General features: G+C 44.1%; 1 protein-coding gene across 2 annotated transcripts; it reads left to right on the top strand.

Moving 5' to 3' along the window:
* The first annotated feature begins 388 nt into the window (after window positions 1–388).
* LOC133231642 (phosphatidylcholine transfer protein-like) lies at window positions 389–24282 on the top strand. Of its 2 annotated transcripts, XM_061390020.1 has the most exons (6): window positions 389–602; window positions 16126–16240; window positions 20090–20169; window positions 21635–21806; window positions 22792–22859; window positions 23965–24282. In XM_061390020.1, the coding sequence occupies exons 1-6, from the start codon at window positions 462–464 to the stop codon at window positions 24028–24030; spliced, it is 642 nt and encodes a 213-aa protein (XP_061246004.1). In that variant the 5' UTR covers window positions 389–461; the 3' UTR covers window positions 24031–24282. The 2 variants fall into 2 exon arrangements, with proteins under 2 accessions (XP_061246004.1, XP_061246006.1); XM_061390022.1 differs by lacking the exons at window positions 21635–21806; window positions 22792–22859; window positions 23965–24282 and adding an exon at window positions 20431–21326.
* The last annotated feature ends 1943 nt before the right edge of the window (window positions 24283–26225 follow it).

Here is a 26225-nt window from a genome sequence, read left to right as displayed (position 1 = left end):
GTCCATCTCACCTCCCACTTGTACTCAACTGCTCTGAGACCTTCCCTAACCTTCTTCAGAGAAAGTAAAGGAGAGACAGGCAAGCAATTTGGAAATTATGCAATTTGGAAATTGTGTTTCTGAGATTGTAGCAGTGTCTTCTTTTTCTCTTCCTGTTGAAAGCCTCCCCATTTCCTAAGCCCTCCACCTTTATGCAGATCAAGTCCGACCTTTCTCTAGTTCTATTTGCTGTGCGTTCCTGGGCAGCTCTGGGTCCGCCCAATCCTCCAGGCCGACCCCTCGAGGCCCGGTTCCCTCGAGGCCCTCAAGGCCCCGCCCCTATAGGCCCCGCCCCCAGCCGCGTCCGGGTCTCTCTCTGGTCCCTGCCAAACTTCGCTGGGCCACTCTCTCGTCCCGCCTCCGAGCATGAGCCCCACCTATCCCCTCTTCCTTCCGGGCCCCGGGGCAGCCGCTGCAGAAGGATGGAGCCTGGGACCGGCACCTTCTCGGAGGAGCAATTCAGGGAGGCCTGCGCCGAGCTCCAGCGGCCCGCACTCTCCGGGGCCGCCTGGGAGCTGCTGATGGAGACCCAGGGCATCAGCGTCTACGGGCTGCTGGACCAGGTAGCTGTCCGCCCCTAGAGGACCGCCGGGCGGCCGTCTGCGGGGGGCAGGGTGGGGAGTGCTTCTGGGGGGTGAGGGTGGGAGTGGGAGGTGCTCCCGGGGGCCTGGGGTAGGGGGACCGGACAGGGCAAGTGTTACAAGTTGATGGCAGAGTGAAAACGTGGGTCTGCGGATTCTTGCTTAGTCCCACCCACTTGCCTGCAAGGGACCTGAGCCTCTCTCCCGGGTGGGTGCCAGTGATATCTGTGTGGCGGGGAGTATGTTCAGATTGAATCCAGGAAGATAAGCGACTGGGCTCTTCAGAGAGTGGATGTTCAGGGTGGTATGTGTGGTGTGAGGAATGTTGCTGAGAAGGCACCTACCGTCGACTCTAGTCATTTCACTAACTTGCTCCTTGGAGAGCTGCCCCATTCCTTGTAAATTGCACCGAATAGCTTTAGCCTGAGAAAAAGTCTGGGGAAAAGTTGAAGGGTAGGAGGAATGGAGTTGCGGGTGTGCGGCAGGCCTTTGGAACCAGGTAACCGGCCAGGTGGAATGATGGCCTGTCATGGGTTGCTCTGTGTGCTAGCTGCTGCGCGGTAACTAGCTTAAAAGTCGCCTTTAGGCAAGGGAAGTGAAGTGCCGGTTTCCTGGCAGAGACCAGAGTATGAAACTGTTAGAGTAGGGAGGAACTCTGAGCCTCTGTTTCCCAGGGTCACTGGGTACAACAGGATGAGCAGGAAGCTCAGTGTAGAGCAGGCAGAATTAATTTCTGAGTGTCGTTTAAGCATTTACCTGGCTGCAAAAATGGACATGTTTTCAGAAAAACTCCTTTGATCTTCTGGATAAAATTGTTTCATTTTCCGCACAGGCCACTTCCAGGCATTTGCCAAATGTTGGCAATTCACTGCTCAGATGTATCTGATGTCTGGCCCCTTCCCCTTCCCTTTTTTCCCTGACCCCTGTCACTCTGACTGCCACCTCTTCCCTAGAATCGCAGTGATCTTCTGACTTGCTTCTCGGCCTTCCAACCTTTCCCTTCCATCTTGCACACCTGAAATCAAGCACCTGAAAGAGACTGTGATCTTATTGTTCCCCTTCCAATGGCCCTGTTGATTGCATAACAAATAAAACCTACAATAATAGCTTACTCATTGCATGCTGTCTTATGCTCCAGGCAGGGTTAAGTGCTCTGCAGCACTGACTTAGTCCTCACATCGGTGCCAGGTTGTCAGGCACTATATAGACCATCACCTTATTACCAATTTGGAAATGGATATATGGAAAGATTAAATTGAAGCCTCAAGACTCACGCTGGGGTTGGAACTCAGTTTTCTAGCTCCAGACCTACGCTATGATACACTCCTCCACTGACTCTGAGAGGGCAAGTATGCCAGGTGGGCTGTGCTTGGGGGACTAGGCTGGTCCAGGGCCCATGGCTCCTCCACTCTGGTCCTGTCCTCCCATCAGCCCTGACCACTCCCCTCATGTCCCCTGAAGGGCTGTGCCTTTTATCCCACAGCAGCTGCTGCCTGAGCTGAGGCCGAATGTCTGGCTTTGTATTGTTTCCATTGTGTATTGACATGGAGCAGGGCCCACCTCCCTCCTGGGGGGAGGATGGGTATTCAGAACTGTTCCTATCCCTCTGAACCATGATATAAGTCTTATTTCCACCTGTTCTGGGCATGAGGGCAGTTATAGTACATTGATGTAAGCTACAAGTCTTTCCAGAGAGCTCCCGTAAGTTGGAGGCCATATGCTGGCCTTGAGCCCCAGCAGCTAGGCTGGGGGCCACTGCCCATGGCCACCGTGATCTGCACGTGCATTCAGTGTCTAGGGACCCTGCTGTGTCAGGTGCGAGCCCTTTCCTAGAGCCTTAGTTGCACATCCAGTGTTATTTGCTGCCTGACCCATTTTGCTAGATAGAGCCTCATTTTCTTTCCAGGTTGACTCCCATCCTTTACTTTCCTCCTGGAGGAGAATTCCATCGAATCCCTCGGTTAGTAAATCTTGTCTTCTGAATGCCACTCCACGTCCAGTGAATTCAGCTTGTCCTACCCTGCCTAGACCTGCACTTATCTCCCCTAACACCCTGTGCCCTCTTCTGTCTGGTGATCCAGTGTGGTTTCATCCACCATGCATGCTGTTGATATTATGTGACTCTGTTTCCTCTTCCCCACACTTTCCTGCCTAGAGCCATTGTACATATGGCCTTGGGTCCCCAGGTCCCTGACTGGAGGTCCAACCAGAAAATCCTGGCCCCTCTGTTAATGTTCACCTTGGTTTACATACCAGACTATTGCCCAGGTCATTCCAGATCAGGGTTTTCATTGCAGTTGTTATCATCTGGCTTTTTCAATTCTTCCAACTGGTGTACAGAGTGGACTTGTTTGGGGCCCTTTAATGTTAGGGGACTAGCAGAGGGTCTTATTGATCCACCTGACTTTTGATGGAGTTGCATTAAGACCTTTCCTTCAGTCCCATCAATAGACACATTATTCATCTTATTTCTTAATAACCATCTACAGATTTCCACCCTGCTGGAATGAGTCCCTTGCTTCTTCCTGTCTCTTCCTATTTCTAGTTAATGTGAAACCCATAAGCAGAAGCTGAGACAGGTAATCCTATAAGGCTTCTTGAAATGCTTGATTTTGTTTCAGTAAGGTTACGTTTGGTACCCATACAAAAATAACCCTTTTCATCAAAGTTCTTGCTAAATCTTTGTTGAGTAAGGGACATGTTCAATGGATGAATGTCCTGATTATGGTAAAGGCAGTCCATCATGGTTTGCATACAAAGCATATTAGCTGTTTCATCAGGGGTGTACCATTTGGAATTTATGGAATAAGAAGAATCAGACAGGCCCCCTTCTCAGACTTTTCAGTGACTTTTATCCAGTTGAACCAGGCTGGCTGTTCCACAGGGAATAACCCGCTGTGAGTCTGAAGCAGGGAGGAGTGATCATGAACTAAAAATGATGCTGTAACAAAGTTACCATCACATGATTTGAAAAGACTGACATAAGCATAGAGGTACTTGAGAGAGTTTGCAGTATGACAGATAAATTGTATTTTAAACTAAAAAAGATTGTGGCTTCTTTTTAGTAGACTCGAATAATTCTGAATCTTGTTCTTGCACAAATGGCTACTTTTGATACACCAAAAGTACCTTTTGATACTTTTCCATTTTCTCTTTTCCTATTAAATCACAGAATTTTAGACTTAGAAAGTCTCTTTGCAACCATTCTGTCCAATTCCCATCACCCTTTCTTTTTGCTTTTGTCCTGCTTTCTTTGCCTACTCTGTTTCTGTGGTCTCACCTTCTTTTTCTCTCCCATTGTTTTACTGCTAACTTATCTTTACATGGCCCCTTAATATACAAAATGCTATTACACGTAAGTTTTCATTTATCCCTCTCAACAAATATAGAAGGTAGGTAGAGACAGGTTTATTTTCCTATTTTATGGATGGCAGTAAGACCCAGAGTGAGCCACACAAGCCCTCATAGCTAGTAATTAGACACTAACCAGTGTACTTGGATAAACTCAGTACCAAATATATAGCTTGCTTCAATTCAGAACTACATTCTTTTTCTCCAAGCTAAGCAAAGCTAAACCAGTCAATTCTAAAGGAAATCAGTCCTGAATATTCATTGCGGGGACTGATGCTGATGCTGAAATTCCAATACTTTAGCCACCTGATATGAAGAACTGACTCGATGGAAAAGACCCTGATGCTGGGAAAGATTGAAGGCGGGAGGAAAAAGGGATTACAGAGGATGAGATGGTTGGATGGCATCACCGACTCGATGCACGTGAGTTTGAGTAAGCTCTGGGAGCTGCTGATGGACAGGGAGGCCTGGCGTGCTGCAGTCCATGCGGTCGCAAAAAGTAGGACACAACTGAGCGACTGAACTTACCTGAAAGCAAAGCTAGGGCAACACTGCTGTGTGCTGTGCTAGTCTATGTGGTGCCGTGGAAAAGAGCATGGATTTTGGAGGCAGAGAGTGTTGAGTTGCAGTCTCTGCTCTGTTCCGCTGTCATTCATTTATTCAGAAGATGTTCACTGCGTGCCTCCCGTGTGGGAGTGCCCTGACAGACACTGGGCATGAGCAGGGAGCAGGCAGTTGGAGCTGCTGGTTCAGTGAATGAGCTTCTTAAACAATAAACAGTACTCACTGATGATAATAAACATAGTATATAATGAAATGGCAGCTGAAAAATGCTACAGAAACAGTAAAGTGGGATGAAGGGATACAGAGATGTTATGGCAGAGGTGGGGATATCCAGATGTGCTTTAGATACAGGGAATCTGGAAAAACCCTCTTCCAGAGGTTAACAATTGAGTGGAGATATAAATGAAAGAAGAGATTGTGCCCTGCCAATATCAGAGGAGAAATGGACCAGAGAGTGTTCCTCAAAGCTCAAGAGCTGCCTGGGGAGCTCTCAGGACACCTCTCAGCCCTATTAGAACCCCATCGTAAACAGAGTTGGAGTGGAGCTTGGATGGTCCTTTTGAGAAGATCCCCTTTCGCCTAGAGGCTGATTATTCTGTCCTGTCTACTTTGGTGTGTTTGCTGCTGCTGCTGCTAAGTCACTTCAGTCGTGTCCGACTCTCTGTGACCCCATAGACATCAGCCCGCCAGGCTCTCCTGCCCCTGGCATTCTCCAGGCAAGAACACTGGAGTGTGTTGCCATTTCCTTCTCCAATGCATGAAAGAGAAAAAGTGAAACTGAAGTTGCTCAGTCGTGTCCGACTCTTAGTGACCCCATGGACTGCAGCCTACCAGGCTCCTCTGCCCATGGGATTTTCCAGGCAAGAGTACTGGAGTGGGGTGCCATTTCCTTCTCCGTTGGTGTGTTTGAAATGCTTAAAAATAAAATATGTTTTTGTTGCTTCTTTTTGTTTTTTCATGTGAAAGCTTCCCAAGAAGTTGTAATGAGCGTGCTGTGTTATAAACCATTGCAGTAGAGGGAACGCTGAGTGCTAAGTTCCAGAGCCAGGCTGACCTTCCTTCCTTTTCCAGGACAGGCCAGAAGGACACAGGACCAGGGTGAACCTGGAGTTGGAGAGTGGCCCCCACTTACTACTTGGGGGATATTGGCCAGCTGCTATTTCCTTTTAAAATCTCAGCTTCCTCATTTGCAAAACAAGTATAATTCTTGCTTTTTAGGATCATTGGCTTCTGACAAACATTGAATGAAATGATCCATGGCAGACTGATTCTTGACCTTGAGCATACACTAGACTCATCTGCAAAGCCTGTTAAAATTCACAGTTAATATCCTACTCCATTTCAGATTCAGTGGATCTGGGTGGGACTTGAGAGTTGGCTTTACATTTCTTTACTTCTCCTCCTCCTCCTTTTTACATTTTGTTTTTACCGAATGGCCAGGTGATACTGAAGCTCCATGGATTATACTTTGCGAACCACTGATGTAAGGGGAGCTTCTCATGTGGTGCTCAGGTGCACCACCCCATGTGGTGGCAGCAAGAGGCAGGAGAGGGAAGAGCGAAAAGGAGGACTATCTTAAGGTGGAAGTCATGTCCACGTGAAGACCAACGCTTCCTGGTTTTTCAGTGTCCACTTGAGAGGGGATGTGGTCCCCTGAACAGCAGGGAGAAGGTTCCCTTGGAGAGAAGGGTCATGGGTCATTTGCAAAAGCTTCCCCAGAGATCTGCAGTCAGGTCTCCCTGGAGCTTTAGGCTGGATACTATGCCAGTAGACACTGTGACCTGCCTGTAGATGGAGTGAAACTGGCATGCAGAGCTCACATCATTGATTTAGACCAAGAAAATGTTGGTCTGGAAAGATCTGACTGAGGGCTTGACTTCTTACGATTTGAAACCAAGTGTCTGGCCCTGTGTGAAGCGGCTGCCTTTGTCCTTGCAAAGGTCTTCTCATCAGTGAGTTTGGTCAAGAGCAGACAGTACTTTCCCAGGGACTGTTCTTTCCTGTGCTGTTGCCCTACTGAACTACTGAGAGCCTGGCCTTACTGGAAAACTGGGTTCAGCCGTGCTGTCGAGAGATAGCTTGGCCTTTTGGAAGGAAGCAGTGATTAAACTGCCAGGGAAACAGATATGCCTCAGTGGTGAGAAGCTTCACTCTGATTTCCCAGATGGGATGGTAATCCGACTTGCATCACGGACCTCTTCACTTCTGGGTGAAGGACTCTTCTCCCTTTTCCCATCCTTCTAGGTACTAACATGATCGATGGAGCAGTTGATGCATTGGGGACACTTACAGAGCCATATGTTCGAGTGGGTAGGACCACCGTGGCTAAAGCTGAGCAGCATGTGCAGCCTTCCTCTACTTGCTGCCACTGGTGCAGGTCTGCTCGCTCTCTCTGTCTCTCTCTATCTCTCTCCTGTCCCATCGCCCCTCAGTGTAACTGGATAGATAATGTTGGAGCCTCAGCTCTCTCTCCTCACTTCTCTCAGGATGAGCTTGTGGTGTGAGGCAGCATGAAGATGCTGACCGATCACAAGGTGGTGGTCCAAGATTTGAAGGCATGCCTTAGCGGGGAGTGGGGAGCAGGATCCCCCATGCCTGTCTGCGGGTGTAAGTCAGACTTTGTATTGCACAGCTGGTTTGGGGCTGTTTGAATACACCCTAGTAAGAAGAAACCTCCAAAATACTCCTTCATGACCCATTCAAGCAGTGTTTCAGAACTTACTGTGTGCCTGCATTTTGGTGATGCCTGACATATTCATCAGACAGAAAGTTCATACCTTCCAGAAACTTTAAGACAATAAAACAGGCACCTTTTATGCAATGTCTATCTGAGTTCCTGACCTATAGCATATGTTTTTCTCCCTGAAAAGCTTCTTTTAACATTTCTTCCAGAGCCAGGTCTGCTGCTGATGAATTCCCTGTTTCTGTTTGTCTGAAAAAGTTTGTATTTCTTCTTCACTTCTGAAGGACAGGTTCATTGGATATAGAATTCTAGGTCAGTTATTTATTTAGTATATATTTCACCCTACCTTTTCTCTTTTTGCAGAGTGGTTTCTGATGAGATGTCTGCTCTAATTATCATCGGTATTCGTCTATAAGTAAAGTGATGGCCCATTCCTTCCTGACAGCTTCTTTTAAGATTTACTTTTTCTCTTTGGTTTTCTGAGTTTGAATATGTTTTGTTTAAGAGTGTTGTTGCTTATCCTGTATGGTGTGCTCAAGATCAGCAGATTTACTTTGAAGAGTGGTCTGAGCTTAATGGTAAAGCCACATGTGATTTAAAATAAAATATAATATATTTGGGGTTTATAATGCAAAGATTCCTTTCTTGCATGTGGAATAGCAGTATGAATCCAGTAATCCAGAGCTTTTCTGGACTGTATGTTTTTAGAAGTGGTGGCAGCAATGGTCTAAAGCAGGGATCGCAAATTTTTTTTTTTTCCTGTAAAGAGCCAAATAGAAACTACTTTAGGCTTTATAGACTAAGAGGCTGTATATTGACTTACATAACCACTTTGAAATCTAAAAACTATTGTTAGCTGTGGACTGTGAAAAAGAGACAGCATGACAGATTCAGTAACTCCTGGTCTAAAATACAGTTCTGATGCTTAATTGCTCTGAGGTTTTGGGATTTATGAACCTAGGGCCCTAGCTGAGTCTCAGCTTCCTCATCTGTAAGCTGGAGATAATTCCTTTTCTGCCAGATTTGTGCCAGGGATCAATGAGAGGATACATTTTGAAGCCCCTAGTAAATTAAATGGTGTTTGCTGTGAGTAGGGTGATCTATGTTCTACTCTACCCTTCAAGACCTGCATTATGTTTGTCCTGGTGAAACATATGACAAAGCTCTTTCACTCAGAACTGTCCACTAGAATGGTCAATTACACGGTCACCTTGGCCACAGCTGTGTCTACTCTGACGGCTTGTCATTTCTCTAATAATATGTTGGGAGAGGCCAGTGATGCTTGGAGATGGGATCATAGGCTGTGAACTCTGCCGTCACATCGCTGGCTTCAGGTCCAGGTTCTTTTGCAACGAATGAGCTTCAGGTCAAGCTTGTTACTTGTGTGACCTTGAGTGAGTTTCCTAATCTTCTAGTGTTAACAGCTGTATTTATTGAGGTATCATTTAAGTACCTCAAAATTTACTCATTTTAAGTGTATAGTTCACTAATTTTTAGTAAGTTTATGGAGTCACACATCCTTCCCCGAGTCTAATGTTCAAATATTTGTGTTATCCCCAAAGAAACCTGTTCCCAATTTGCAGTCATCCCCTGTTCCCGTTCCCAGTCTTAGACAGCCACCAAGCTACTTGGTGTCTCTGCATATTTGCATTTTTCTGGGTAGTCTGGGGCAGGAACACTGGGTTAGGGACTGGAAGGAAAGTTTCCCATCCAGGTTTTGCCAGCAGGAGTCATCAGCTGCCTTTTGATGCGTTGCTGTCATTTTTTTCATAAGGATCTAAGACTCCTTCCAGCTCTGAGAGCCTGTGCCGTCTTTATTGACATCCTTAGCTCGTCATTTGGAACAGTGGCTTGGAGCAAGTGTGCAGAGAGAGTAGAGCCATATAAGGAGCCGTTGTGGGGAGAAGAAGGGGATGGTGCCCTCCTCTCTCTGGCTGTCCCCAGAGCTAACTGTAGAACTCGAGCAAGTATGTCACCTCTCTGAGCTTCATGTCCTAGGGACATGACACCAGTGTCCCTGTTGATACCACAGAGCTCTATTGAGATTACACAAGATAGTGAACCTAAAACTAGAACCTGCACTGTGTTTAGAGAAATGAATGTTCGTATTATTGAAAGAGTTTATAGCAGGTCAGAGTGATTGGACAGCTTCCAGCGCAGAATGCATGGCAGCTGTAGTGACGCTGACAGATCACCAAGGCAAATCCATTCCAGCTGAAAAGCCAAGTGTAAACCTTGCCTGACTGTTTTCTCAGGCCCAAGAATATAGTGGGCCCATGGTGGTTGTTGCTGTTTTTTTTTTTTTTCCTGTGGTACATAGTAGAAGGAGGTGGAACTTTCTGTAACAGAGTGTGTGAAGTTTCAGATTTCTATGCAGAATTAAATATGCTGCAGTTTAATGTCCATTAATTGTGTCCATTATCTCTTATTTCTCTTCCTTAACTATTCGTTTCAGTAATGCTTATGTGTTTTTGTACTATTTTAATGAATTACATAGTGTAGTATTGTGTGCTATTTTAATGAACTCCATAATGAATCACACAGTCTCACATGCTTGGAAATGTTCAGAAGTCTGATCAGTACTGTTTTGTCAGTCTACTTTAATGCCAAATAAGAAGCAAACCTGGACTTAGATTGGAGGACATTGTATTAGGAAGAATACTTTGACCATAAGATCCGTGAGTTTCTCAGGAGAGAGGCAGAAAGGTCTTTTTTTTTTTTTTTTTCCCCCAGAGAGAGAGGAGTCAGCAAGACTGAAACCGCTTGTGGGGAAGTGAGGTGAAGGTGTTCTGCTAAAGAATAGAACAGAATGTCTTACCCTGAGGCCAGTTCATTCTCAGCAGGGCTGGATGCTGCTTAGACTGAGGCTGGGCCAAAATTTAGAGTCTGGAGGAAGGAGATGCTTAACTAGTTTGGTGAACAAGCGTTTTGTGTCTATTGATCCTTGGAATAAGGAGCTTAGCGGATCATTTGTGGGACCGTCAAAGGGAATTTAGAGGTGTTGTGTCTGGCCTTGTGATAGGTAAACAAAGGGTGTGTGTGTGTGTAAAAGTGATTCTTTTGTGATAGCTGTTTTTTGAAACATAAAGCATGGGAGAGTTTCTTAATCTCTATTGTTTTTCAGGATCACAGAGCTCAAATAAAATTCTCAATAAGAACCACTTGTAATAAGTAGGATTGCTTTTAGCTGCAAGTAACAGACAACTGGATTAACAAAGACTTAAACAAGTGAAAAGGGAAAGTGAAAGTTACTCAGTCGTGTCGGACTCTTTGGACCCTCTAGACTATACAGTCCATGGAATTCTCCAGGGCAGAATACTGGAGTGGGTAGCCGTTCCCTTCTCCAGGGGATGTTCCCAATCCAGGGATCGAACCCAGGCCTCCCACATTGCAGGCAGATTCTTTACCAACTGAGTCACCAGGGAAGTCCCCAAAGAGGGGTTTCTATTTCTCACCTAGCAAGTAGTCCAGAGGTTAGCAGTTGCTGGCATTGAATCAGTTGATCAACAATGTCAGTAAAATTCTGAATATTTTCACTCTGCTTTCTCATTTTTATTGTCTCTTAATCACAAAATAGCTGCTTCAGCTCTAGAATCATACCCATATTCAAAAGAAGAAAGAATCGTCTTATGGCTGCCTCTACCTGTAAAAGAGATGAGGAAAATTATCAGCTGTGCAATTTTCTTAGTAAGAAAGAGAGTATATGCTATAATGAATCTCCCGTTTCTTCTGGGAATTATATTCTACACATGGTATCAACTGATTCTCTACCATTGACTAATTCTTTTACCACCTGTAGTGTAGGAAATTACAGTATCCTGTAATCAGTGCGTCATTAGAAAAGTATGTTGTTTTTCAGTTGTTCAGTCGTGTCCAACTCTTTGTGACCCCATGGACTGCAGCACACCAGGCTTTCCTGTCCTTCACTGTCTTCCAAAGGTTGCTTAAACTTACGTCCATTGAGTCGAGGATACCATCCAACCATCTCATCCTCTGTCTCCCCCTTCTCCTCCTGCCCTCAATCTTTCCCAACATCAGGGTCTTAAAAAATAGTGGATATTTGTATAACTAGTTCACTTTGCTGTACGGCAAAAACTAACCCGACAGTGTAAATCATCTATACTGCAATTAAAAGTAATGTAAAAAAGAAAAGCATGCATTGCATTTTACTTTGGATAAAGAAATTGAGCCATTCTTAGAAGTGTTTTTCTGGAGAACCTTCAGGAAAAGCCAAGCACCTTTTGCATAAACTTGTTTAGAGTCATTTATTGAAATGTTAGAATTTCAAAACGTATCTGCAAAAAATTTTGCACCAGAATTATATCTCTAATTTGAAAGAGAATTACACATCAGTACATTGCCCAAATAAAACTAAGATTTATGCGTCCTCCTACTAAATTATTTGTACAAACAGTGGTACCCAGTCCTGGTGAGATGTTTCTTTGCTACTGGTGAGAGTATAAATAGATAAAATTCTTTATTAAAGATTTATAAAAAGTATAAAGAGCATTAAAATGTTAATGTCATTGACCCTAAAATTGATCTCTGAAGAGGCATTTTGCTTGCCTAATGAGGAAGTTAGAATTAGGAACCAGGTTTGTCCATTTGGAATAATTTTTCCAGCAATGTTCATAATTGTGAAAATATATGGAAACAGAAATAACTTACAGAATACTAAAATTAGCTGTGATCACTCAGTTTCAAAATGATGTCATTAAAAATAGGAATACAGTCTGTTTATACTATCTTACTCCCATTTTATAACACACAGAAATATTTATTTACTCAAAAAATATGCAAAATATTATCAGTTGGTATTTGAGGATTATGAAGTTATATGTTTTAGTTTTATTTATTATTTTTGTTACCTACTAATTTTTCTCAATGAATATGACTTACTTTTATAATTATGAACAATTCATTTTTAAGAGACATAATGAAAATGTAAGTTTGTTTCTTTTGAAACAAAGCCCTTCTTTTGAAAGGAATGAGGGGTAAAAAATTGCTTTGACCCGGAATTTGAGTGGGGCTACTCAGTGCTTGAAAAGAGCATTTTATGGACGGACTAGCAAAGGTGTCACCAAGCACTTTGCTTCTCCGGTGTTCCGGCATTTCTCAGTCCTGCCGTGAAGGGACTGTTTAAAGGCAGTCGTCATAGTAGTTCCTTCTTGGGTATTCACGTAAGTCGCATCACTCTCTTTTTCTCTTTTAGAGGGCTTTCTGTTTTCTGTGGTATTACTGGAGTGAAGTCACTAAGAGCAGAAACTGCATTCAGAAGGGAAGGGGACTAATTCCAGGAAACACTTTGTCTTCATGCGTCCAGATAACCAAAGCTAACTCGTGGAAGCTGAGAAGATCTTTTTTTCCATACATAATTATCCCTTTTGCTCACTGTATAGAAACTCAGTTCAGTTCAGCCAGTCAGTCGTATACGACTGTTTGAGACTCCATGGACTGCAGCTCGCCAGGCCTCCCTGTCCATCACCAACCCTGGAGTTTGCTCAAACTCATGTCCATCAAGTCAATTATGCCATCCAACCATCTCATCCTCTGTCGTCCCCTTTTTCTCCTGCCTTCAATCTTTCCCAGCATCAGGGTCTTTTCTAAGGAGTCAGTTCTTCACCTCAGGTGGCCAAAGTGTTGGAGCTTCAGCATATAAGTGATATCTTATATGCTTATCTTATATGCTGAATCTAAAGTAGGACACAAATGAGCATGTTTATGCAACGAAAACAGACTAACAGATACAGAGAACAGACTTGTGGTTGCCTGGGGGAGATAGAGCGCGGGTAGGAAGGATTGGGAGTTTGGGGCTGGCAGATGCAAACTTTTACATGTAAGATGGGTGAACAAAAAATCCTACTGTATAGCTCAGGAACTACATTCAATATCCTGTGATAAATTAAAACATAATGGAAAAGACCATGGAGAAGAAGCTATGTATATCTATAACTGAGTCACTTTACTAAACAGCAGAATTTAATAACATTGTAAATCAACTGTACTTCAATAAAAAATGGTAAACAGAGATGCAGTGTATCATATATTGCAATTAGTTATTTCTGGATTTTAGCATTACATGCCATTTAAATTTTCTTCATATTTTATAATTTTTCTTAATGAATATGAATTACTTTTATAGTTATAAAAATTCACTTTATTGTTTCAAAGACAAAATGAAGTTGTGAATGTGTTTGCTGAGGTCCTCTTTCAAAGGAAATGATTCTTTGATGCAAGAATTTGGATGGGGCTGCTAAACACCTGTAAAGAGCATTTTATTGATGGACAAGGAAAGGTGTCATCCCACAATTTGTCCTCTGGTGTTCTGGCATTTCTCAGTGCTGCCATGAAGACAGTGTTTAAAGAAAGTTGTCATGATCGTTCATTCTTGGGTATTCACATAAATCACACTGTTTTATTTTTCTCTTCTTTGAAGGCTTTCTTTTTTCTTTTCTGTAATATTACAGGACTGAAGTCCCTAAGGGCTCAAATGATCAATACATGCAGGAGGGCTGGGAACTAGTTCCAGGAAGCAGTTTGTCTTCATTTATCCAGATAACCAAAGCTGATTCATGTGAAGTTGGGGAGATCATAATCTCTACACATAGCTATCCTTTTTGCTCACTGTGTATAGAAAACGGGGCCACACTATTCCTGAACAGAAGGTAATTCTTTGTCTTCCCAAGCTAACTAAAACGTGTGTGGGTGTAGATATGTGCTGGTATAAAGCCTCATCCTCTGTGAAGTTGATGGGAGGAGACAGGAGAATGAGGGCTTTTCTCTTGACTCCCTCCCTCCTGTGGGGTTCCACGGCACAGCACGCGTGGAGGTCAGACCTACCAGTCTCTCATTTGCTCATTGGAAACTCTTGGTATAATGCCACATGCTCTCAGAGCTGAAACACCTGTATGAATTCAGTTTCAACTTTACTTTCCATTTTCTGCCAGGTACTTTCACAGTCATCTGAGATTCCTAAACTGAGAATTATGGTTATGCCACCTAAGTCAGGAGACCCTTGAAGCCTCAGGATCTCTAGAAAGATCTTCACGTTTACACCTTGACTTCACATAAGTTCTTGGAACAGTGTTTAAGGATGTAGGTTCACTCCTCTGGGGTTAGCCATTAGGACTGCGTTAGCACCTGGAAGTAGAGGTACATTTAAAAGGTTCATTTTTGTTTCTTTTGTTTGTTTGTTTCTGTACTGGAATTAAGTCATTAGTTTAATCTTAACAAAGAACCCTTTGCCAAGAGGGTCAGGAATTGTACAATAAACTTTTTGGCAGGGGTGTCAGGAATTAGTTGCCATTGTACAGAGAGTGAAGTGTATCCCCTCCAGCCTACACCCTCACAGAATATGGCTTGAAAACAAGGAAAATCTATTGTACTTAGACATTTAGAAATGATCTTTTTTTTCTGAATAAAAAGGACTAGTATGGTTTGAAGCTGGTGTTTCTTCCCCCATTTCATTCTTTTATCTTTTTAAAAATCTTTAATTGGAGGATAATTGCTTTACAATATTGTGTTGGTTTCTTCAATACAGTACAACAGCATGAATCAGCCATAAGCATACATATATCCCCGCCCTCTTGTACGTCTCCTCCATCCCTCCCCCTTCATCCCACCCCTCTAGGTTGTCACAGAGCACTAGGCTGAGCTCCCTGTGTTATACAACAGCTTCCACCAGCTTTCTATTTCACATATGTTAATGTATAGGTTTCAATGCTAGTCTCTCAATTTGTCCCACCCTCTCCTTCTTCTGTTATATCCACAAATCTGTTCTCTATCTACATATATCCCTTTTTCATTCTTTTATACACAAGTTTTTTATAGAAAAAAAGCATTTGCTGAAAAATTCCATCTTGGAATTGGTAGAACAATAATGTTTTGGGTTTCATTATGGCCCATGATTATCTAAAATAGTCTGAACTCTGCCTATGTGACATTTCCACAAGAGTGTTTAACAAGCACTTCAAACTCAACATGCTCAAAGTAGAACTCTCGGTCAGCCCACAGGTCACCACCTCTGCAAGCTTTCTCTCTCTCAGGAAATGGATCTCCCATCTACCTGGTTGTTTAAGCAAATGTTAGAAGATCTGTTCTAGCTATCTCTGTCTCTACAGCCAACCTGTCAGCAATTTCTGTTGACATTACTTCCAAAATGTTACCCTAAATTACTGACTTCTCCCCATCACTGTTACCGCTCTGGCCAGTCGTCAACCTCTCTTCTCTGGATCATTGTACTGGTCTTCTAACCCATCTCCTTACTCATTTATGTTCTATTTTCTACCAAGAAGCAAGAACTATTTAAAAAAATAATTTCCCTATTTTAAGTTATTGACTGGCTTTCCATAGCTACTAGAATAAAATCTTTTTGCCCACTGCCTTGGTGCACAAAGCCCTCTGGACCCAGCCCCCACTACTTCTCTGACAGCAGCTCCTATCTCTTTCCCCCATCACAGTTCTCTGGTCTCCCTGACTTTCTGTTCTTTGAGGAAGACAACCAATCCATCAGCCTGTGGGCCTTCTCCCTACCAGGAATGGGCTTTTCTTATCTTCCCATGGCCAGCTCTTTCTAATACTCAGAACAAATTCTTCTGATAAATCCCTCATAGAGACATTCCCTGAACACCTGGTGATACGCACACCACCAGCCCCCCGAAACTAGACCCCATTTATCACATCACCTTCTTTTATCCTACTTAAATTACCTGGGTACCTGTCACCAGGTAAAGAGCAAATAGAACTATGAGAACAAGATCAGCAAGATCTTCACCTGTTCTTTCACCATTGCATTTCCAAGACCGCAAGATGCCCAGTAGTGAGATGGCACAAGCAACTATTTTTCATATGCTGTGTAATAGCAACTGGGGAATCAATAGGCTGTTTCTGTCTGTTCTCATTTTACAGCCAACTGGACTTTATGAGTATAAGCTCATTGGTACCCTGAGAGCCCCACCAGATATTCTTGCAGATATCTGTATGGATTTGGACTATATAAGACGGCGGATCCCTCAAGTGACGGGTGAGTGACATGTATTCCTTTAAAAAAATCAATTAGAAGGTAGAATCTATTGCTATTTTCTCTAACCAGCAGAGATCAATAGGTTTACTTTCTATTATACTATGTTTCATTTTAAATTTTGGCTTAAATATCTGAGGTGCTGCGCTGAAATATGCCTTCAATATTTCTAGGACTTCCTTTTTATACTTTAATAGATTCACTCTCCTGTTTGCTTCTGTTTGAACTTACTACAAGTTTGTTGTCATCATATACACACACACACACACACACACACACACATATACACCAGGAAGAGCATGGAAGACTTCTTGGACAAAGTGGTGTCTGAGCTATGTTTGACAAATTGAATCAAAGTTTTAAGAATATATATACATGTTGAGGTGAAAAGTGAAGGGTGAGTGGGTTAAGGACATTTGGCCCAGGGAACAGTACGAATAAAATGAGGAAGGCATGAAACAATGTGAATTTTTTTTTTTTAATCTGTGAGCAATTGGGTGCTTTTGGGTTGTTGGGGTAGCAGAATCTGGAATTAGCCTGGGAGGAGAGTCCAGGGACCTAAGGACCTAGGCTGGTCACCTGGCTACACTTAGATTTTTCCCAGAAATGATGGAGAATTATGAGTGGCATTAGATAGGGAATCTTTCTGGCACTTAGAGTGGGGAGTGATCTCTGCTGTCCCAGGCACAATGGACTAGATACAGCTAGCCCAGGGGCCAGAAACCCTGACAGGCACTTGCTGTGGTTAGGAATCCTGGTTGTAAGGAAGAAAAGCTAACAAATTGCAGTGTAATGAAAGGAAAAAGTGTTTATTGGTTCATGACATTGAAAATCCACGGTTGTCTGGCTTCCAGGATAGCTGCACATAATAGTTCATTCTCCAGCTGGACTCTGCCTTCTTCTGTATTGACCAGATTCTCAGGCAGATTCTGTGTCATGCAGAGAGGCCACCAGAAGAGGCAGGCTTCAGTTCAATTCAGTTCAGTCACTCAGTCGTGTGCGACTCTTTGTGACCCCATGAATTGCAGCATGCCAGGCCTCCTTGTCCATCACCAACTCCCAGAGTTCACTCAGACTCACATCCATCGAGTCAGTGATGCCATCCAGCCGTCTCATCCTCTGTCGTCCCCTTCTCCTCCTGCCCCCAATCCCTCCCAGCATCCAAGTCTTTTCCAATGAGTTAACTCTTGGCGTGAGGTGGCCAAAGTACTGGAGTTTCAGCTTTAACATCATTCCTTCCAAAGAAACCCCAGGGCTGATCTTTAGAATGGACTGGTTACATTCTAACCGAGTACACAACCCCAGAGGAACAGGAACTTTCCTACTGATGGCATCCAGAGTCTCAGGATTGGCTCTTATCGCCTCAGCCTGGATCATATATTATTTCTTTCGGCATGTTTGTCATGGTTTAGGGCACATACTATTTTCAAACACACTTACTTTATGGGGAATGGTGGTGCTGTATATTAGAGGGAGAAGCCAGATGTTCTCTGGCCATCTCCCTGCCAGTTGTGATTCAGTCATGTGCTGTAGCCATTTACAGAGCCTCTGATGTGTGGTACTTGCTATCAACAGTCCACACTATGGAGTATGGTCCAGAGGCTGCAGTAGTTTGACTTTTCTGGAATCATCCTGAGGTTCTTAACCTAACTCTGGTCCTCCCAGATCTTCTATAAGCTACCTGAGAACTTTACAAAGCCACTTTTGGGCCTAAACTTGCGAGAGTGGCAAGCCAGGATTCTGTCCACATATGCCTTCCCTGAACTAATCACTGTGACCATGTTCTGCTCATTTTCCCAGCCCTGAAATTAACACTGAGTCAGTCTGGGAATACCAGACCACCTTACCTGCCTCTTCAGAAATCTGTATGCAAGTCAGGAAGCAACAGTTAGAACTGGATGTGGAACAACAGACTGGTTCCAAATAGGAAAAGGAGTATGTCAAGGCTGTATATTGTCATCCTGCTTATGTAACTTATATGCAGAGTACATCATTAGAAATGCTGTGCTGGATGAAGCACAACCTGGAATCAAGATTGCCAGGATAAATATCAATAACCTCACATATGCAGATGACACCACCCTTCTGGCAGAAAGTGAAGAACTAAAGACCCTCTTGATGAAGGTGAAAGAGGAGCATGAAAAAGTTGGCTTAAAGCTCAACATTCAGAAAACAAAGATCATGGCATCTGGTCCCATTACTTCTTGGGAAATAGATGGGGAAACAGTGGAAACAGTGTCAGACTTTATTTTGGGGGCTCCAAAATCACTGCAGATGGTGATTGCAGCCATGAAATTAAAAGACACTTGCTCCTTGAAAGGAAAGTTATGACCAATCTAGGCATTATATTAAAAGGCAGAGACATCACTTTGCCAACAAAAGTCTGCATAGTCAAAGCTATGGTTTTTCCAGTAGTCGTGTATGGATGTTAGAGTTGGACTATAAAGAAAGCTGAGTGCCAAAGAATTGATGCTTTTGAACTGTGGTGTTGGAGAAGACTCTTGAGAGTCCCTTGGACTGCAAGGAGATCCAACCAGTCCACCCTAAAGGAGATCAATCCTGAGTGTTCCTTGGAAGGACTGATGTTGAAGCTGAAACTCCAACATTTTGGCCATGTGATGCGAAGAGCTGACTCATTTGAAAAGATCTTGATGCTGGGCAAGACTGAAGGCCGGAGGAGAAGCGGATGACAGAGGATGAGATGATTGGATGGCATCACCGACTCGATAGACATGAGTTTGAGCAAGCTCCAGGAGTTGGTGATGGACAGGGAGGCCTGGCGTGCTGCAGTCCATAGGGTCTCAGAGTCAGACATGACTGAGTGACTGAACTGAACAGTCCTGCTTAAACCACATAGTGGGAGAAGGAGGTAAATGGTGATGCCCTGAAGGAGAATGAGATTCTGGTGCAAGAATGGAAGAGTCATAGCAGAGCAGGCAAAAGCAGCAGATGTCCACTCATTCCCTTCCTTTCAAGGTCATCTTCAACCTCTTGTAGTAATGGGCTGATAAATTCTGTACTCCATGGTCTGCTTCTAATAGGTTTTCTTTCTTTCAAAAGCTGAATTAAATAACACATTTCTGTGCTGTCAGCACTTTCTCGAGGGATTCTCTTGGTTCCTTCAGAAGCTTAGGCTTGGCTCCTCTTCTAAATAATTAGTTAAAAGCTTCGCACACAGCTTGAGGGAAGAGGCTGTGCACTTCATAGCATTGCTTTGCTCTCTGTCTCCAAGAGCCGATGCTATTTGCACACAGCAGCATGGTGGGTTTAAGGAGATTTGGTCCCTGTAACTATGATATAAAGCAACATGGGAGAGAGGCAAGCATCTTACAGTTAACATAGTTAACCACTTTCTAGCTTTTTCAGAAGGACACTAACCTCTCTTGAAACTTCATTTCTAACCTGGGTTGCTCAGTTCCAGGACACCTGTAATATGTCACAAAATTTAAGATGAGGAGAAAGGTCACAACAGAAAAATTATTGGCACTGTAGTGTCATCTGATGATTACCAAGATTTTAGAACTTGAAAATTTATTTTTGGATGCCTAATTTTGTTTCACTGCATTCTGTCTTAGAATGTTGTTTGTGGTATACAATGAACAAGTTTTGTTGGGTTCTTTTATTTCTACTGTGTTTTTCTATCTACCAGCAACTGTACCTGGACAACAAGATTTCAGTGGTTCTAAATATCTGACTTTCTCTAAAATTCAATGCCTCGTGAGTTAGTGGTTTATCACCCTACAAGGTTGTCATATCAAAGGTTCTTGTTAATTGAAGCCAAAGGGTCTTCCAGATGCAATAACATCTTTTGTGTTGTTTTTTTTTGTTTGTTTGTTTTGCTTTGTCTAATAGAAGCCTATGAAACAGAATGCGATGGAGAAACAGTGACCTACATGAAAATGGAGTTCCCTTTTTTATTGTCCAGCAGAGATGTATCCTTTTCGAATGCATACTATTATTCAGCTTTCTAAGTGTCTTTGTTCTTCATGGCCATGACTCAATGGCGGTATATCCAGAAGGTGGACAACATTGTCTTTGACTCTTGCATAAGCATCTACTAAAGCTGTTGCTTCTTGTGTAGCTTTCAGAGATCTCAGTGTGACTTCTGGGTCTGACGACATGGAGCATCTATAATTGTGGGAAGGCAGCTCATACTTTCCTGAGATTTTTCCTAGAAAATCCTTGTACCACAGATTTGGGGGCCTGAAAACAACTTTTCCTTCAGAGTATTCACTACACTCCCTCAGTCTGTAGAGGAGGAAGCCAGGCCCCAGAGAGTTAAGGTGATCGAGGCGCACAATCAGGCGGTGAGCAGCCGACTCAGGGATGGAACTCAGGCCCCGAGTTTCCAGCTCTCTCCACCGCCCCTCCTCCCCCAGCATTGGCTCTGGACCCTGTGAGTGTGTGTTTCCTGCTCAGTTTCTTAACATTGAATTACCTTCCCTGTAATAGTGCCTTACACATGGTGGCTGGTCTGTGAATCTTTATTGCGATGAAATGATTATATTACTCTTGTTGAACCAGAACCAGTGAGGGCATTTGCCTACTACTATTTGGATATCCACATATCTTCCTGTGGTCACCAGGTGTAAGTAACCTTGCCTGACCATCCTCTGTGCCCAGAGGTCAATGGTTAGGGCTTAAGAGGAAGACAGAGAGCAATGACCCCGTTGTTTCCTGTGTGAGATTCTGCTCCAGTCTTTCTCCAATGCCCCCACCAAGCCTGTCTACAGGCAGTGTTCCTCTCTTTTCTTGCACACTGAAGCCGAATCTCAGAAAAATTAAGTTACCCAGGATCACAGCTGATAAATGACCAATCCTCTGAGATCTCATTGCTTTATTGGAGAAAGGAGGAGTGGGTTCCCCTCATAATTAGAGCAGCAAGGAATTATTACAGATGGGTCGCAAAGAGTCGGACATGACTGAGCGATTGATCTGATCTGATCTGATCTGAATGCATGCTCTTGAGCTTCCCGGGTGGCTCAGTGGTGAAGAATCTGCCTGCCAGTACAAGATATGCAGGAGAGCTGTGGGTTTGAGCCCTGGGTCAGGAAGATTCCCTGGAGCAGACATGGCAACCCACTCCAGTATTCTTGCCTGGGAAATCCTATGGACAGAAGAACCTGTCAGGCTACAGTCCACGGGGTCACAAAGAGTCAGACACCACTGGGAACTGAGTATGTACACCATGCCTGCTATGAAAAGAGAACACCAGGTGGGAGGTGACAGGGCTCTGCAGGGAAGTTAGGCAGACCAAGCAGGCAGTGAACTGGCAGTTTAAGGGAGCAAACACCAAGTGGAGGCAACAAAACAATTGCCTTTTGCTTCTGACTTGTGGGCTTTCCTTTTATCCATCTGAGAGGTTTGACTCTGGCCTTGCCTTGACTGGCAGTGTAGTGCGTCTATGTGAAGCAGCGGCGAGAACTGGACTTCAGAGGGCGGAAGACTCAGGTGGTCCTGGCCAAGGGCACCTCGCTGCCACAGTTTCCAGAGAGACCAGGCTTCATCCGGGTGAGCCAGTGCCAGGTGAAGCTGGCCGTGGAGAGCGCTGGCCATAACCGGAGCAAAGGTAAAACGAAGGCAGCGGTTGGTGTATGGTGCGCCCTGTGAAGGCTGCGGTGACTGTGAGGCTCAGAATATGCAGGATGCATTTCCCCTGAGGTCAGAGAACTGGGCATGACTTCAGAGGAAACAGAGGAGACTCAATCCACCCCTGAAGTTTGGCTACAATGCAAGGTGGATGTTTAAATCTGATCAATCTATTTTTTACTTACTCTTGCATTGTGCAAATGAAATCAGAACATCGAAGTGAACCAAAAGGTTTAGGAATTCACTTCAGGCTGCTCTTGTTCTGCACATTCTGGCTGGAGGTGAGCAGGAAGGCTAGTGGGACCATCTCTGAGGAGGTACCTCTCACTCAGCAAAAACTAAGGGACTCAGGACCTGTCTGCCTTGAGTTCCATACTCAGGAGAGCATCTGGGAGGGGTTTATGTGGCCACCTGCTGGACTGGAATGGGTGTGGCCTGGAGACTGCAGGGAAATCTGAACATTGTTCTGGTGTGTGTTAGATCTGCTACCTTGGATGTATCACCCTACTCTTCTAGTCTCAATTTTATCATTTATAAACCAGAGTTTAATTTTATCAACTTTTATAATTAAGATAATTGAGAGAAATAACTAAGTGAGATATATATCCAAATATCTAGCACTTATGCTATGCTATGCAATGCTATGCTAAGTCACTTCAGTCATGTCCAACTCTACGGACTGTAGCCCCCCAGGCTCCTCTGTCCATGGGAATTCTCCAGGCAAGAATACTGGAGTGATTTGCCATGCCCTCCCTATCTAGCACTTGCCATGGGTTTAATAAATAGCAGCAGAATGTGCTTTGACTGTTTGCCAAAGTGTGTATATAAGTGTCCCATAAAGGAGATGGGAGAGTCCGCTTGAATTGGGTGTTACCTCCCTCCTTAATTTTTTGCCTGAATGTAAACCTGGATGTTTGCTGCTGTATTTTTCCTCGTTTTGAATTGTCCTTTCTTTCCCTCTCTAGTATTTATTTATTGCTTCGTAAACCCTGGTGGCTGGATTCCATCCTGGCTCATCAACTTGCTTGTCAAGGTGAGACCCCCTGAGGCAGGGGGGAAGCGTGCTTGACAAATATTGACTTACCCTGTGGGGCTGTTAGGCTGAAGAGATGTGCAATCTCAGGCCTCATGATGCTCTTTTACGAAGCAGCATGGTTGACTGACTCTGGTTAGGACTGGGGTTGCCAACACCCAGGACTGAGGCTGGGACAAAAGACCAAACTCTTCACCTGGAATATCAGCTCCCCACTACTTTCCCACCAAGATCCCGCCAGCATCACTCTCTGGAACCTTTGGACAATAACCTGCTCCTTGTAGGAACAAGGGTGCCTGTGGACCCTGTATCTGCTTATGGAGGAGTTAGGCCAACATGGCTTGGGAGACAATGAGATATGCTCAAGCCTGGGGAAGCCTCCAGTTTCATTTTTGTGTTTTCTTCCTATAAAGAGAAGGGACTTCAGTGGTATGCAGATCACTCCTGGAGACCATTCAGTCTGCTTTGTGAGGTCCTACTTACGGGCTGGTGGGCTCACCAATTCACAGGGAGAGTAAGAAAGTACACAAACTTGAGTAAAACACATCATACTTTGAATTCTGGTCCCTACTTCCGACTGTGTAATCTAGGGAAGCTATCAGTTTCTCCCCTCCAAAAACCGGGGATGGATATTTCCACAATGTAGAGAAGGAGTAACCAAAACAACATTTGGGGAAAGTCTGGGCAATGTTCAACACTAAATAAGGGATGACATATCCTGCCTCTTGCTCCCAATTCTTACCAATTTTCTAATTTTGTAAAGCAAGTCCTTTCTTTCATCTTTTTGGAAGAATCGCACAGCCCAGCCCAGTCCCATTTCCTGAGTTTTCTTTTTCTTTTCAAAAATAATGTCTTAGACTTGTCTTAGCTTTCTACTAGCAAAAGCTAAAATATGCAAGGTCTGAAAACTGTGGCCCCTGCCTTACCTGTGCCCTGAGTCTTACCTTTTTCGTCATCAGTGACAACATTCCATTGAAATCTTACCAGGAGCCCTATTGTCTTATTTATTATTCCCCAAGGCATCTTCCTTCACCCTTGCCACATCCTGAGAATGAAGAGTAGTTGCTGGGAGGACAGAGTAATGACAATCTCCTTTTCTTTGCAGAGTGCAATTCCTGGCTTCCTGGCTGACCTGGAGGATGCCTGCCTGAAGTACCAGAGGAGAACCTAAGAGAGATTTGGGAGCTTTTTGTTCATGAATGATGTCCCTGGAAGTGCCTCAACTACTGCTGCTCAGGATGTCTGTCATTTTTCCATCTCAGAAGCCTGCACACACTCCAGCACCTTGTGCCCAAGGGTGCCAGCCTGATGCCTGGCTTCCTTTCCCATTCTCCCTACTCAGGGACACACTGCCTTGTTTCACTGTAGAATGTGGGTCAGATTCGGTGAAATAAACTTGATTGTTTATTTTTTCAAAGGGGAATCCTCAGGAGGGAATCCAGTCATTCCATTGTTGCATTCTAGGGGGATGGTTGGTGGAGTGGTAACACTGCCTAAGAGTGACTGACCCGAGCAAGTTGTCCTCTTCCCACATGTGAGTTTTTGCAACACAAGAGCAAAGTTGACTTGCAGTACAGAAAGAATGAAAGACTCATGTCCGTTTCCCTTTTGCTTTGCTGACTTCATTTGCCTGAGATGATCATCTCCTAAGCCTCTCCCCACTTCTATTTGTAGAGGATCATGAGCAGCTTCGATTTCAAATCATTTTGAAAAATGTTGCAGACCTGACTACGTGTACAGAGTGGTGACAGTTATCTCAGTACTGGTGTCTAGGTTTTTCTGTGCCACTGGAGAAGGCTGTCTGTACCTCATTAGCTCTGAATTTCTGAACACTGAGGCATCAAGACTGCTCTGGCAGTTAACAGAAACCAACCTGTTTACACACATCATTGAATAAATTGTCTTTTAGGCAAGAAATGGATTTCTCTTCTAGAATGTTTGGAGATGTCGGAGGGATAATTGTTGTTGTTCACTTGGCTCAGTCATATTTGACTCTTTGCAACCCCATGGACTGCAGCATTCCAGGCTTCCTGTCTTACACATCTCCCAGAGTTTGCGCAAACTCATGTCCATAGAGTCGATGATGCCCTCCAGCCATCTCATCCTCCGTGTCCCTGTCCTCCTCCTGCCCTCAATCTTTCCCAGCATCAGGGTCTTTTCCAATGAGTTGGCTCTTTGCATCAGGTGACCAAAGTATTGGAGTTTCAGCTTCAGCATCAGTCCTTCCTATGAGTATTCAGGATTGATTTCCTTTAGGATTGACTGGTTTGACCTCCTTGCAGTCCAAGGGACTCTCAAGAGTCTTCTCCAACACCACAGTTCAAAAGCATCCATTCTTTGGCGCTCAGTCGTCTTTATGGTCCAACTCTCATATCTGTACACGACTACTGGATAGAAAACATAGCTTTGACTAGGCAGACCTTTGTCGGCAAAGTAACGTCTCTGCTTTTTAATGTACTGTCTGGGTATCCAACTGGGTTGACAGGGGCCTGCTACAGGTTCGGGGGCACTGGCAGCAGCAGTCCTGGGACGCACAGCAAGCATGCTGGTATAAGTCCTTTAGGAGGAGGCTGCCATTACCCCATCATAGAGCCCATAGCCTAAAGACTGCAGACTCTAGGACTGGGCTGCCTCAGGCCCAGGGAGGGAGCACAGCCCCACCTACCAGCAGAACATTGGATTAAAGATTTACTGAGCATGGCCCTGCACAAGTCCCAGTTTTCCCCACAGCCGGTCCCTCCCATCAGGAAGCTTGCACAAGCCTCTTCTCCTCATCTATCAGAGGGCATACAGAATGAAAACCACAATCACAGGAAACTAACCCAAATGACCACATGGAATACAGTCTTGTGTAACTCAGTGAAACTGAACCGTGCCATGCAGAGCCACCCGAGAAGCACAGGTCATGGTGGAGAGTTCTGACAATATGTGGTCCACTGGAGAAAGGAATGGCAAACCACTTCAGCATTCTTGCCTTGGAAAGGGATCCTAGTTCCCTTGTTATTGAATTAGTATTGTGGTTGACTCTACAGTTTTCTCTCAGGAATTCTACCTAAGTTATCCACTTCTCCCACCACCAGAAGACTTTCCCATTTTCTACTTTTCTCTTGAAATCTTACGGGCTGGTGGGCTTTTGAAGGAAAGATATTCTGTGTACAAAGGGACAGTCTTAAAATCTTGGGTAACATTTTAATTACTGTGTGTAATGGTACTAAACCTTGATTAATGGGCATAAAATTTCAGCAATTAATTCCCAGAAGCAGCAAAATTATTAATGGGATACCTCAGATTTTGTCTTCTCTTTAGAAGGCGTAGTGCATTGAATACCAAATAGTGACTTACACTTGTCCTTCAGTCTCCTTCCTG

Source organism: Bos javanicus, chromosome 19 (genome assembly GCF_032452875.1).
Source record: "Bos javanicus breed banteng chromosome 19, ARS-OSU_banteng_1.0, whole genome shotgun sequence".
NCBI lineage: Eukaryota > Metazoa > Chordata > Mammalia > Artiodactyla > Bovidae > Bos > Bos javanicus.
This window is presented reverse-complemented; position numbering and strand designations above follow the sequence as displayed.